The sequence below is a fragment of the Mastomys coucha genome, unplaced genomic scaffold, assembly GCF_008632895.1.
Source record: "Mastomys coucha isolate ucsf_1 unplaced genomic scaffold, UCSF_Mcou_1 pScaffold22, whole genome shotgun sequence".
NCBI classification, from domain to species: domain Eukaryota; kingdom Metazoa; phylum Chordata; class Mammalia; order Rodentia; family Muridae; genus Mastomys; species Mastomys coucha.
The window spans coordinates 117,197,742-117,211,158 of NW_022196905.1; the positions used below are offsets into that span (position 1 = coordinate 117,197,742).

Here is a 13,417-nt window from a genome sequence, read left to right on the forward strand (position 1 = left end):
TTATGAGATCATGTCAATATAATTTATTAAATAGACTCTGAGGGCTCCTCCATGGAGTGTTGACGAACTCAGTACATAAATACCAATAAATAAATATAGCTGCCACTTCCAGCCCCTACAGGGTAGAAGAACAAGGCTCCAGTGGACAGAATAAAAACATATAAATAACATGACTAATAATGATGGCGCAGTCTCTTCGGAGTTAAGTCCTACGTTGCAAGCTCAGCCCTCCCGGGACAGGGGCTGCTGAGGGTACTGGGCCCCTCCCCCTCTCTGCTGCTCAGCATATACTGTCCTTAGCCTGCAGTCCTGCCATGCAGTCTGAGAACCGCTTTAAAACAGTAAGCACGAACTTTTTCTGAGCATAGGGTTTGTCTCCAGGCCCAGAAATTTTTAAATTCAGTGGGTTGACACAGCTGATGTTTTCTAGCCATCTTGTGACCTTAGTAGTATCTACTATGTTGTCGCTCAGAACTTTGACTTTCTCTAGATGTGCTTTGATGATCGAGATGTTGGTTAATGCTTCTCGGCCCAGGCTGAAACATGGCAGCTGTAGCGACGCATCCACTGATATCCCAGATGCCTGGTCTCTGCGCTGTAGAAAGAGGAGGTTTGCAATATTGTAAGGAGGAGGTTTGTGATAACCCCTATAGATCGGAACAGCTCATTTCCAGTGCTTCCTCTGTGTCTAGCCTCAGACCTTATCTAATTGGCACAACAGCCTTGTGAAGCTTGGGGGCTATCGCTAACCCCGTGTCTACAGGAATTGAAGGCATAGTTGGCTTATGAGCTAGACGACCTAGCATACCCACCCAGGTTGGCCATGGTTCCCAAGGGTGCTCCTGCCCACTCTTCCTTCCTTCCCATCTGGCTGAGGCTGCCCCCTAGCCATCTGCAACCTGTTCTCAGAGGCTCAGTGTCTGAGGTTAAGTGGGAAAGGGGGTTTATCTGTGTGTCCATGTAGCTCCCTCTTTTCTGTATGAGTGCCACTGGCATCACGTGCTGATGCCAGTGGATGGGCTGTGCTGGCCTGGAAAGGCCTCTGAGACTCGAGGGAGAGTTTCTGAAGAAGCCGAAGGACTCGAGGTCCCCCTGACCCTCCCTCCTCCTCCAAACTGACAGTCTTTGTACGGTAAGACAAAATTAAAGCCAAAGCCACGTGAGCCTTGCTGGCTCAGCATATCTACCTTTAAGTCAATTAAAGCCAAGGCCAAAGCTTAATAAGCCAGAGCAGATGACAAGGTCCATGCTGACATCACTTCTGTTTCCACTTTTACTTGTTTCGCTGAAGTTATCTAAGAGGTGCTGAGGAAATGAAGTGTTCACGCTTCCTGGGCCTTGTGTGGCACCTGTGCCAGGCTCTGGCAAGGCAGAGGGCCTTCCAGGGTGCTCCAACGGCACAAAGACAGTCGCCTAGTCAGTCAACTGCAGAGGCACCAGAGACCCAAAGGAAGACTTTCATGCTCTGCTTCCACTCGGGCATCTGTTGCTGCTTAGACTGACTCTCATCACTCTCAGGGGATTCCTGAAGCAAGCTGGCCCATCTCTAAGGATGCCCTTCCAGCAAGAATGCTCATTTACTAGGACCGTGAACCAGACAGGTTTGAGATAAAAATGCTGGGAGCACACATCCTGTAGTGTTTGGGAAACTGCTGAGGTTTTGGTCCCTGGTCTAGTCTGCCCCTGCCTCTTCTGCTCGTGCATTTACCCCTCTGGTGAACATCCCACTACATCCAAATTCTGACTTGTCCCCATTGCCTCTCTGGCTCCCATAGCTGGTTTCATATAAAGAATAGCTGTGCTAGAGAGCAATATAAAGAATAGAATATAAGAAAGAATAGCTGAGAGAGCAAAATAAAACATCTTAAACAACTGGTTTAGAAAAGCACTCTCAAGGGCACTTACATAGTTTTCATAAAGTTCCTTAGACTCCAGTTTCAAGAACTCAATTGTATTTTTTAAGTGTGTCTTTGATATTGGTGCACCAAATGACGAGCTGCTGATGGCCAGCCAGGTTCCTATACAGCAGAGCAGCACCAGGGCAGGCTTGGTTGGTCCTGGAGAAAGAGAAGGATACCATGAAGCTGATGGGTCAGATGCCCCTGCCCATCCCAGCTTCAGTTACAGCAGCTGCCATCCAGCAACCACCTGAGGCAGCCATTCCTGTCTCCGTCCCCCGAGATGGTAAGAGCTGAAGCCACCGGTGAGCTGCGGAGCCAGGGGTACCTGTGTGGAAGATCATGGTGGTGGTGAGAGGGTGAGGAAGGCCTGCCTTGCTTGTGGGCTCCGGAGCCTGATGTACTCGCCATGGTCACCGGGCGATATATATAGGGCTGTCGTGGGGAAGGAGATCAAAGGCCCGCCCATGGCAAGACCAGAGCTCAGCGTTTCTCCAGAAAACATTTTCAAAATGCTGCCAGCATCGGCTCGGGGAAAGCAGGGCTGGAAGGAAACGCTGAGGTTACCCTCAAGGCAAGACAGACGCTTGAGTCACATGCATGCACACACGCGCACACACACAAACGCATATGCATACCACACAGGAAGGCATATGCATCTCGGGCATCTCTTTTTTTCTTGGAAAGTGCTTGCTGATTTAACGAGAGGAAATTTTGAAGCCCAGAGTTGAAAAGTACAATCATCGCGAGGGAGAAGTGACTTAGAGGGGCTGAGGATCAGTGCCCTGCGGGGAAGTTTTCAGAGGCTATTTAGATCCACAGCACGAGCCGTCTGTGGGAATTCCTGAGGCACGGGATGACTCTAATGTGCACAGGGAAGGCGTGAGGAGAAGGCATCTCTGCTCCAGAGCCTGCCCTCGGCCTTGGGTTCTCACCTGCACCTTTGTGACTTCTGACCCTAGAACCTGAATCAGGCAGGGCTCAGGAGTTACTTACTGGTCACATCTTACATTGTCCAGGCAATGGGAGTGAGGGTAGGGGTGGGGCAGTTAATGATGGGATCTTAGCATCTTAGCATTCAGGAGTCCAAGACAAGAGGGTCACAAATTCAAAACCAGTCTGGGCCGCTTAGCAAATCACTGACTGAGGAAAAAAAATGAACTTAAAGTTTTTAAGCTTTGAAGAAACATTTACTACTGAATTTCAAATCACATATGCACAAAATAGGTGAGACGGTCTTTTACATCTTAAGAATCAAAATATCTGCCGGGCGGTGGTGGCGTACGCCTTTAATCTCAGCACTTGGGAGGCAGAGGCAGGCAGATTTCTGAGTTCTACGCCAGCCTGGTCTACAGAGTGAGTTCCAGGACAGCCAGGGCTACACAGAGAAACCCTGTCTCGAAAAAACAAACAAACAAACAAACAAACAAAAAACAAAAACAAAAAAAAAGAATCAAAATATCCTTTAACTATGTAAAAAAAATGTAAAGTGATATTCATGGTTTGGAGAGATGGCTCAATGGGTAAGAGCGCTGGATGCTCTTCCAGAGGACCCATGTTTGATCCCTATCAAGCACCTGGCAGCTCAAAACTGTAATTCCAGTTTCAGGGGAATCTGATGCCCTCTGGCCTCTGTGGGCACCAGGCACACACATCCTGAACAGATACATGCTGATAAAACACCCAAACATATTAAATAAATTTAACTAAAGAGTTGTTCAGCCAGGTGTGGCAGCTCATGCTTGTAATTCCAACATTCAGGAGACAGGAGAGGGAAGACTGATGTAAATTTAGGGCCAGCCGTGTATCACAGTGAGTCACAGCCCAGGCAGGACTGCAGAGAGCACCTGTCTATCAAAGAAAAAAATGAAGGGCTGGAGAGATGGCTCATCGGTTAAAAGCACTGACTGCTCTTCCAGAGTTCTTGAGTTCAAATCCTAGCAACCACATGGTGGCTCACAACCGTCTGTAATGAGATCTGATGCCCTCTTCTGATGTGTCTGAAGTCAACTACAGTGTACTTACATATAATAAATAAATAAATTAATAATAATAAAATGAAGTATTTGTTAAGCTGGGCTTTTTGATCACTGATGGAACACTTCTATCGCACGCCCAAAATCCTACTTCAGTACCTAATTCTTTCAAAAAAAATATTATTGGAATCATTTATTCTTTTTGTTAAGATTTATTTTGCAGCCAGGCAGAGGTGATGCATGCCTTTAATCCCAGTAGATCTATAAATTTAAGGCCAGCCTGGTCTACAGAGCGAGTTCCTGGGCAGCCAGGGCTACACAGAGAAACCCTGTCTCAAAAAAACCAACAAACCAAGCAACTAACTAACCAATCAACCAAAAACACCCAAAAAACCCAACCAAACAACACTGAGCCACCTCTTTAGCTTCCCGTTTATTCTTGTTCATTTATTTTTGGAGACTTGGTGTCTGAGCACTTATTTCTTACTTCTTTTGGAGGTTTTTGTTTTGTCTCTTCGTTTGTTTTCAGAAACAATAGTTCAATTTCTGGGCACAACAACTAGAATGCTAATTTTGTAAGCCATATTAAATCTAAATCCTCCGGTAGGGAATCCTGGTGGACCCGCCATTGAAACTGGGAGACACTAGTCGCTACAACCTTGTCCTCTCACTATCCCCGTCCAAAAAGCCTGTTTGCTTTTGTTGGTTGGTTTGGTTTTGGATTTTTTGAAACAAAATCATTTTATGTGGTGTTGACTATCCTAGAGCTCACTCTGGAGACTAGGCTGTCCTCATATTCATGGAGATCTGCCTGTCTTTGCCTCCCCAGTGCTGGGATTAAAGGTCTGTAACAACATGCCCAGCTTATTGGTACTCTTAAACACTATTTTTGATGGAACTCGGACTCAGAAGTAGAGGCACTGATCGAACACAGCCTGTATCTTGCGGTAATCAGTTCCTGGCAGTTTTCTTTGGCTTCTTTCATTCTCTTGGCCAAACGTTTAGTATATTCTGCAGCCTCCTCATTATCCTTGGTGCATGGTTTCATCAGAGTAACATGCCAGCATTTGTGTTGCAGGGCACGTGTGAGAAGAGGCTCCATCTCGGGTGCACTGGTCCTGGCCTCTCATCTTTGTTTAAGAGCTTTCTGACAATGTATTCGTGCACATCTCCTGTAAAGAGACGGAAAAGCTCTCGGATTCTGCTGCCTCTTTTGGGCCACAATTGCCAAGGCACAGTAGTCTCCGTCCGGCCAGGAATCTTTCTCTCCATTTTTTTTTCAATAGCCAAGATGGGAATACTCAGGCTGGCACTCAGTGTAGCTTGCTTCCTCCTAGTTCTCTTTGGTCTGTAACAATGATGCCCCCTTATTCACCAGGCAGGAGTGACTCACATCTTGGATCCCAGCACTCAGGCAGTAAAGAAGCAGGTGGATCTCTGAGTTCGAGGCCAGCTTGGTCTACAGAGTGAGGTCCAGGACAGCCAGGTCGACACAGAGAAACCCTTCTCAAAAAACCAACAAAAAAAGAAGAGGGAGGAGGATGAGGAGGAAAAAAGGGAAGAGGAAGGCAATGATGAGGAGGGAGAGGAGAAAAAGAAAAAAACAGAAAGAAATAATGAATGCCATAGCAGGAGCACTTTGCTGTCCTGGATCAAGAAACCTTGTTTCATTAGGACACTTTGTTTGTTATTCCCACCACTGATTTGGACCACAGAGCCTTCCCACTCTTCGCCCAGAGCATCAGCAGGCACTTGTGTGACCATAGGCTTCTCAGAGAGTGTGACGCTTGTCTGCCTTCAGCGTCCACTCCCGTGAGTTTCTGACGGCTCACGACCAGGAAGGAAATATTCAGCTTCCCAGAGCCCACCGTGAGAAAGAACTCCCAATTTATTCTTATTTTGAATGTCAACTATGTCCTCTTGTAGGTTCTCAGGAAGAGTGACAAACAAGCTCAAGAAAGTTCCTGTCCTTAAGAGACCAGACTAAAACGTATTCACAAGTAAGAATGCCCCCCCTCCCGAATAATAAAACTGTGAACAACTACTGCATGTTTGGCTAGAGAATAATGTATAAAATATCTTAAGAGATCAAACCTTTAAACTGAGAGCGGAAGCCAGACATGTTGGTTTTGTAATTCGATCACTCAGAAAGTCAAGGTAGGAGGCTCACTGCAAGTTTGAAGTCAACTGGGATTTACAGAGCATCTTTCAGGTCAGCCTATGCTACCGTGTGCCATTGGCTCAAAAAGAAAAAAAAAAAAAAACTGACTTAGCAATTAATTGATTGATTAAAACTGAGACCTGAAGGATGAGAAGGAATCACTGTGAAAAGATCTGGGGACAGTGGGCTGCTGCAGATATGAGCTCAGTGTCCTTCCACAAACAGGAAGAAGGCCATGAGATCTAGAGTGAAGTGGGAGAAAAAGAAGATGGTGGAAGTGTGGGCAGAAGCCCGGCACGAAGGGCCTTGAGGCCACGATAAAGAACTTAGGTTTTCTTCTAAGTGCGATGAGATACCAACCAGATAGCTTTAAGATAGGTACTTGCGAGATCTGTTGTGCTTTTGAAAAGAGGGGGGAGAGAGACAGGCTACTGAGTAAAGAGGGGAGTGGAATTCTAAGATAGAGACAGGGGAGCCAAAGAGAAGTTACACAGGTCTCCTCCGGGCAAGAGGTTAGGGCAGCCTGGACTGGAGAGCAGATGGAGATAGTGGTGCGGTAACTGGTGGGCAGATGTGGAGATGGATCCAGGGTAACTTCTGGGCAGTGAGGAAACAGCTGGGCAGATGGTGCATGGTGAGGGACAAGAACTCTGCAGAGAGGAAGTGGAGAGTCCTTCTAAGAACAGTTGGATGCCATGGGACATCTATTCTGTGACAGATGAGCCACGATATTGGAGTCCAAAGTTCAGAAATAAGGTCAGGTGTGGGTGGTCCACAGCCCCCAAGCATACAACAGGAGGATTCCCTGTCACTCTCAAGCCCACTTTGCTTCCGGCTTCTCTTTTCTTTTTTTCTCACCCCCCCCCCCACCTACCCTCCTTTTGGCTTTAGGTTTTGGAAGTGTTTCACTCTTAGCCCAAGCTGTCTTGGAACTTACCATCAAGCGAAGGCTAGCCTCAAACATCCCAAGGCTCCTCTTGCCTCCCAGGTCTGGGATTGCATGCCCACGCCACGACTCTGCCTCAGCCATGCCTCTACATGAGTAGAGTGGCTTCCCCTTGGCCTTTGCCTCACTTTCCAAACCCCAACTTAATGGAATCTTCTGGTTAAAGCCAGCAGCGAGCAGGACTCTGACTGGTGGTAGTTTGTGGCAGCCATTGTTTGTTCTACATAGCAGACATAATGGAACCATTATGTCACGTTACGCGGCAAAAGGAACTCTGTAGAGGAAATGGAGTTTAGTTATCAGTTTACTTAAGACATGGAAATTATCTCGGATACCTGAGTTGGTTTAGTGCTAGACGTTTAGGGCTAGATGTAGTTCCAGGATACAATGCTTGTCTACCTTTGCTGAGGCCCTGTGGATCCATCTAAGAAGCCAAACAGCCAAGAGAACTGAAAGGAGTCAGGTATGAGCGTACACACTTACAATCCCAGCACTTGGGAAACGGGGATCAGACGGTCAAGGTCACCTTTGACTGTGTAGCGAGTTCCAAGCTAAACACGAGCACACGCGCGCGCGCGCACACACACACACACACATACACAGGCCCAACCTCTGCCCCCACAAAAAAAATCCATTAAATCAAACAAACAGGCTCAGTTGGTAGAGCACTAGCTTAGCATGCACAGAGCCCTGGCATCCTTAGCACGGTATAAACTGAACGTGGTGGTACACACAGTGTCAGGAGGTAAAGACGGGAGGATCAGAGTAAGTTGGAGGCCAGCCTTGGTCCGTAAGACCCTGTCTCAAAGAATAAACACAACTTGACAAACAGAAACGATACAAAATTGGGAGCAGAAGAGAAAGCTGGAGAGTCCATTGAGGACTTGAAGATCGAGGTGCTTCAGTGGAATCTATGAAAGCAAATTTGACTTGGTACGAGACTTTGAGCCCTGGACGAGAGAGGGAGTCCCAGCCTATCGCTTCCCTTTAGGTCTGTAATGGATCAGATAGCATGCTGGGCTTCTGATCATTTGCTTTACTTTTTAGACAGGGTCTTCTTTTGTAGCCCCAGCTAACCTGAAACTTAGCGTGTAGCCCTGGCTTTGAACTTACAGTAATCCTCCTGCCTCATCTTCCCAAGAACTAAGATGGTTTTTAATAGCATATATTAACTTTGTATAATGAGTTTTATAATATATGTCATATGTATTTTTATGTATGTATATATTTTGAACATACTCACAAACACACTCGTGCGTACACATATACACATTGCCCTTTTGTCTCCCTTGTCTACACATTCCCTTCCTCTTGTGAGCTATCGCCCCTCTGCTTGCATGCTTCCTTGAATGACCCCATAACTTGTATTGGGCTTCCTAGAGAATCATAGGCAAATTGTTTACAACAGCACGAGCAGCTTACCAATGGCTACACCACTGAAGAAAAATGCCTCGATCATTGAACTTGTATAAGTTCTCAGGGAGGGGCAGTGGCCTGAGAGTCTTTCCTCCCACTGTGACACTCCATCAGCCAGCCCAGCTTTGGGCAGATCTGTGCAGATAATTTTTTTCATAAGAAGAAGTCTCGCAGGCCGGGCGGTGGTGGCGCATGCCTTTAATCCCAGCACTTGGGAAGCAGAGGAAGGCGGATTTCTGAGTTCGAGGCCAGCCTGAGTTCCGGGACAGCCAGGGCTTCACAGAGAAACCCTGTCTCAAAAAAACCAAAAGCCAAAATCCAAAAAAAGAGAGAGAGAGAGAGAGAGAGAGAGAGAGAGAGAGAGATCTTGCTATGTAGCCTAGACTTGTGATCCTCCTGCCTCCTAGAGCTGGGATTAGAAGAGTGCACTATCATGCCAGCAAATTTAAGGTTAACAAGAGAGAGATAATGTAGTCCCTGGTGAGAGCATGCTGTCAGCCTTTCTAGTTTTACTTTCCATGACCTGTCCATGGCCAGAATTCCAACCATTATTATGCCACAATAGCAACCATTTCACCTTCTTTTTTGTGGTACTGGAGACTGAATTCAAGACAAATTCTCTCAGTTGAGCTGTAGCCCCAGGCCCATTTCTGCTTTCTTAAAGCCTCAGTTTGTGGCTGCAGAGATGGCTTAGTGGGAAGTGACCAATGTCCAGACATGAGGACAAATCATCAAGAGTCTGCATAACACTCAGCATAGAATTCCATGTTCATAATCCTAGCTTGCCTGCTGAGAGATGGAAGGCAGAGACAGGAGGATTCCTAAAACTTACAGCCCAGCTGGCCTGGCATATGTATGAACAGTAGAGAGACCTGCCTAAAACAAGGTGGGAAGTGAGGACCCAGTGTTTTCATCTGACTCCCACATGGGGTGCTCCCACTTACATATAATATATTTTTAAATATATATATATATATACATGTATATATATATACACTTTAGCTATCTTCAAATACACCAAAAGAAGGCATCAGATCTCATGTGGTCGCTGGGAATTGAACTCAGGACCTCTGGAAGAGCAACCAATGCTCTTAACCACTGAGCCAGCTCTCCAGCCCCCACACATAATATTAATACATACAATAAAATACAGTCTGAGCAAGGCATGGGGATACGTGCCTTTAATTCCAGCGTGCAGGAGGCAGAGACAGATGTCTGTGGGTTTAAGGCCAGCCTGGTCTGCTTAGTGAGTTCAGCTACACATGAGATGCAAAACCAAACAAAAATCCCATCTGGTTGAGCAATGGTGATCACAGCTGCCCTCCAAAATCCTCCCCCATCTCGTTCCATAACAACATGATCTGTGCTTCCGGCCATGCCTTCTCAGTGGTGTGGGCTAAGCACTTTCCTGCTTGGCTCTTTTCTTCATGAATGTCTCTCCATAGCCTCCATTTTTGATCTGTACTCTATTCTGCATACTTTAATGTCCCCGAGAATGCCTCGATCGGATCTCAAACACCACATATTCGTAGATGAGCCAGGGTAATGTGACAGATAGAGGCAAAGAGATGTGGGGTTCCATCTTGTCGTTGTGAGGTGAAAGGGCGTATAAAGCACAGCTAAGGATGATTAGCAGGCCACTGGACTTGAACTACCAACATGAAGGAGGGAATCAGAAATGCCCACTTGGAAGCCATCGGTAGATTACGGCTGACACACAGCAAGCCTCTAGCAGAGGACCCCCATAAGAGATGGCAGTCACTTGCAGAGCCTTGGGACCCGAGCCATCAGCAGCAGAAGAGAAGAAAGATGACGTGGGGCTCAATTCAAGAAAGCACACCCGAGGAGGAAAGAAAAGGAACCTGTCACGGAACGAGATGAGAAAGTGGTTTTTCAAGTCAGAGGAAATGATTGACAACCCCACAAGCCGTGGAAATGTCAAGATAGATAAGCCTGAGCAGAATCTGTAGGTTTGTAAATATGAGGTCACAGGAATTTTGTGAGGGAACTTGGAATAAGTGGCTGGTGTAGAAGTCTCACTGTGGCATGGAGGAAAAAGTGAGAGTAGATTGCACTGTCTTAAAACATGGGTGAAAGAGGAGACAAAGTATCTGGGGAAAGTGGGCTTGAAGACCCAGAAGACTCTTGGATGTGGCTTTTCTGTCATGCATCTTATTGTCGGGTCACTGGAGGATCCCGAACTGACCACATTCTGAAGCCAAGGGGAAACCCACTAACTGGGGGACCGGGGAGATGGCTGAGCAGTTATGAACACAGGCTGCTGCTCTTCCAGAGGACCCCAGGTCAGTTCCCAGGACCGACATGGTAGCTCGTAACTGTAAACTCCAGTCCTAGAGAATTCAAAAATCCTCCTCTGGCTCTATGGACACCAGGCTTCTACGAACTGACATGCAGGCAAAATACTCATACACATAAATGTTAAAAGGAGCAGAATGAAGTCTGGTGCATGATAAAACAGGCATGAAGCCAGGCATGGTGGCTTGGAGCCCCAGCAGTCAGGAGGTGGAAGGAGAAGGAGCAGATCAAGGTCTTTCTTGGCTACCTCGGGAGTCTGAGACCAGTCTGGGAGAAGATGTGAAGAACAGATCCTGTGGATGACAGGATCCCTCTGGAGGAAGTTAAATGCATAAGTACACAAAGTGCATCGCTGTTTGCCACTGGCTGAGCAGATGACACAGTGGTGTTTGCTTTGTGGTTTGTTTGTTTGTTTGTTTGTTTTTTCTAAGACAAGGTTTCTCTGCATAGCCCTGGCTGTCCTGAAACTCACTCTGTAGACCAGGCTGGTCTTGAACTCAGAGATCTTGCCTGCCTCTGCCTCTGCCTCAGTGCTGGCATTAAAGGCATGTGCTACTACTACACGGGGCTCTGCTTCATGGTTTTTAGGTGGAGGGGAAATGATTAGATCGCAGTGGTAAAAGCCAGATCACAGTTGCACTGTGGATACACCAAAAAAAAATCACAGATTTGTGCCCTTGCTTGGAGTGAGTGAGTTTTACATTTCCAGCTAGAGTCATCTCCCATTAATTTTGCAGACCACAGGTGGGGACCCCTGCTGTGTGGAGGAGCTTCAGGGAATGGCAAGATAAGATTGGATGATTTAATTGGAGTCTTAAAATGTTTCACAGTGGACTAATTTTTCTTTAGATCTGCCACATGGATGATTTCTACAGACAATCAGGATTATTCTAAGAGGTGTCCACCACTTGCTTTTGCAAGGTACCTCAGCCAGCCTGATAGGAGTCAGCTGGGGTCTTTGATCCTGAGGAAGTTGGCTTCCACCCGCACACCGCACTAAGGGTAACGCGTCTGGCGGTTGCCTAGCAACGAGCCGTCCTCCCTCGCACAGCATGGCGACCAGAGAGTCCAGCACTAGCGACTACAGGCAGACCGAGGGCGTACCCGGGACCTTGAGCACTGCAGTGTATGAGCACCTGCGGAAGTTGTGCCTGCGCGAATTCCCGTGTGGCATCGGGAGCTGGGTGCGTGCCCCCACGGGGGAGGGGGACTAAGAAGGAAAGGATCCAGCGCGGGGCGGAGCTAGGACTGGACCAGAATAGCCGCAGGGAACGTACTAAGGTGGCACCTAGCTGGGAGCTGGACTGCCTGGGGTGGGGGTGGGGGGCCAGTAGATGCTCACGTACAAGTTTGAGGGCTGAAGGGAGGTTTGGATGTGGTCATTTCAGCATTGGATGATTTGAGAGTTGGGGTGAACCGTGAAGACTGGAACATTGAAGGAATGCAGGGACGAAGTCCCCACCTTGTCATGCGGGAACCCACCCGGAATGGACTGACCCAGCACATCAGGCTGACCTTTGGCCTCATGTTAGCCTCGAGCAGCTGGTTGGCCAAGCTCCAGCTGTCAGGCTTCCCTGAGACTTACAGCGCTTTCTTTGGTCTTGAACAGTTAGCTCTATCACCCCCTCATGAGATGTGGAGAAAGTGGTTTCCCTGGTGTTCTTGGGCTGCAGGGCTAGCTTTCGCCGTTCTGAGGACTCCTGTGGGTCTTCTGCCCCTCCATGCCTGCCTCCTTTCCTCCTGCAGCCGTGCTGGACTCAGGAAGCCTACGGCACTGCACAACCTCTGCCCTGCTTCCAGGCTGAGGGGAGACAAGGAAATACAGCCAAAGGCATACAGTCAGCACAGCTGGAGGAAACATCTGGTCCAACAGGGCTTGAAGGTCCCTTTTCCTATTACTTCAGCTTGTACACTCATTCTACACAGTACGCAGAGGCTCCACTGTCATCAGCTGGGTGCACAGTGTGGGATTAGATGTAGAGGCTCATCAAATGTGTCCTAAGATGCAGAATCCGCATGATGGGCTTGACTGTCAGCTGCGCCCCCCTCTACTGGAAGTAAAACAGCAAAGCTGGCCTTTTCCCTGTAGAGGAACACAGATTCCCATCAGGGAAAGTCTCTGTTTGCTTGGGTCACAGGTGCAGGTTGAATGCCTACTCTGTGCAAGGCACTGTGCTAAGTTTTGGGGCTTAGCACCCTCCAAGGGTGCATGTCAGGAGAGAGGTGTAGCTAAGAGACAGGGTGTTCAAGCCCCACACAATCTGAATGGCTGCGTTGCAACCATTGTCGCCAGGAGGGAGTAGATGCTGAGGAGCACCATTCATCTTTTATTAGTCGTCAAAGCTTAAGTTTCGTGGTTCACCTTGCCACATCTTCAGAAAGTCTTCCTTGTATGAATTCTCTGTTTACCAGATCACCCGCCAAGCCTCCTGTATAGGTGCTGGGTCAAAATGAAATCTCCTTTTTGTTTATTTTTAAGAGATTGATTACACTATTTTTAATCGTGTGTCTCTGTTTGGGTACATGCATATGAGGGCAGGTACTCTCAGGCCAGAAGAGCACGTTGGACCTTCTGAAGCCAGAAGTTCAGGTGCTGGGAACTGAACTTGGGGCTTCTGGAGGAGCTGCAAATCCTCTGAAGTACTTCTCTAGCCTGGAAGTCTGGTTTGTTTTAGATGTTGAAAGTTCCCAATTCCAGAGGAAA

General features: G+C 47.6%; 2 protein-coding genes across 5 annotated transcripts in view; one reads left to right on the plus strand and one right to left on the minus strand.

The window, feature by feature from the left end:
* Nucleotides 1-11,770, minus strand: Il31 (interleukin 31). The gene is made up of 4 exons (XM_031337817.1): nucleotides 11,639-11,770; nucleotides 8,404-8,532; nucleotides 1,906-2,057; nucleotides 1-595 (listed from the first exon to the last, which is right to left on the minus strand). The coding sequence occupies exons 2-4, from the start codon at nucleotides 8,438-8,440 to the stop codon at nucleotides 281-283; spliced, it is 504 nt and encodes a 167-aa protein (XP_031193677.1). The 5' UTR covers nucleotides 8,441-8,532; nucleotides 11,639-11,770; the 3' UTR covers nucleotides 1-280.
* Nucleotides 7,084-13,417, plus strand: part of Lrrc43 (leucine rich repeat containing 43) — a 25,686-nt gene continuing 19,352 nt past the window's right edge. The window contains exons 1-3 of one of the 4 annotated variants that reach the window (XM_031337812.1): nucleotides 7,084-7,444; nucleotides 11,563-11,897; nucleotides 12,460-12,595. In XM_031337812.1, coding sequence (XP_031193672.1) covers nucleotides 11,842-11,897; nucleotides 12,460-12,595 — 192 coding nt within the window. In that variant the 5' untranslated portion in view covers nucleotides 7,084-7,444; nucleotides 11,563-11,841. Of the gene's footprint in view, nucleotides 7,445-7,902; nucleotides 7,915-11,562; nucleotides 11,898-12,459; nucleotides 12,596-13,417 lie in introns of those variants that run through there. The other 3 variants (XM_031337814.1, XM_031337813.1, XM_031337816.1) reach the window with 3 other exon arrangements.

What these genes read in the sequence shown, in the direction of transcription:
- Il31 (XM_031337817.1), bottom strand. Translation starts at nt 8,440, where the DNA reads ATGATCGAGGCATTTTTCTTCAGTGGTGTAGCCATTG. An exon ending in CTTCAGTGGTGTAGCCATTG is followed by an intron (nt 2,058 to 8,403) that starts GTAAGCTGCTCG and finishes CTCTTTCTCCAG; the next exon opens with GACCAACCAAGCCTGCCCTG. An exon ending in AGGAACTTTATGAAAACTAT is followed by an intron (nt 596 to 1,905) that starts GTAAGTGCCCTT and finishes CTCTTTCTACAG; the next exon opens with CGCAGAGACCAGGCATCTGG.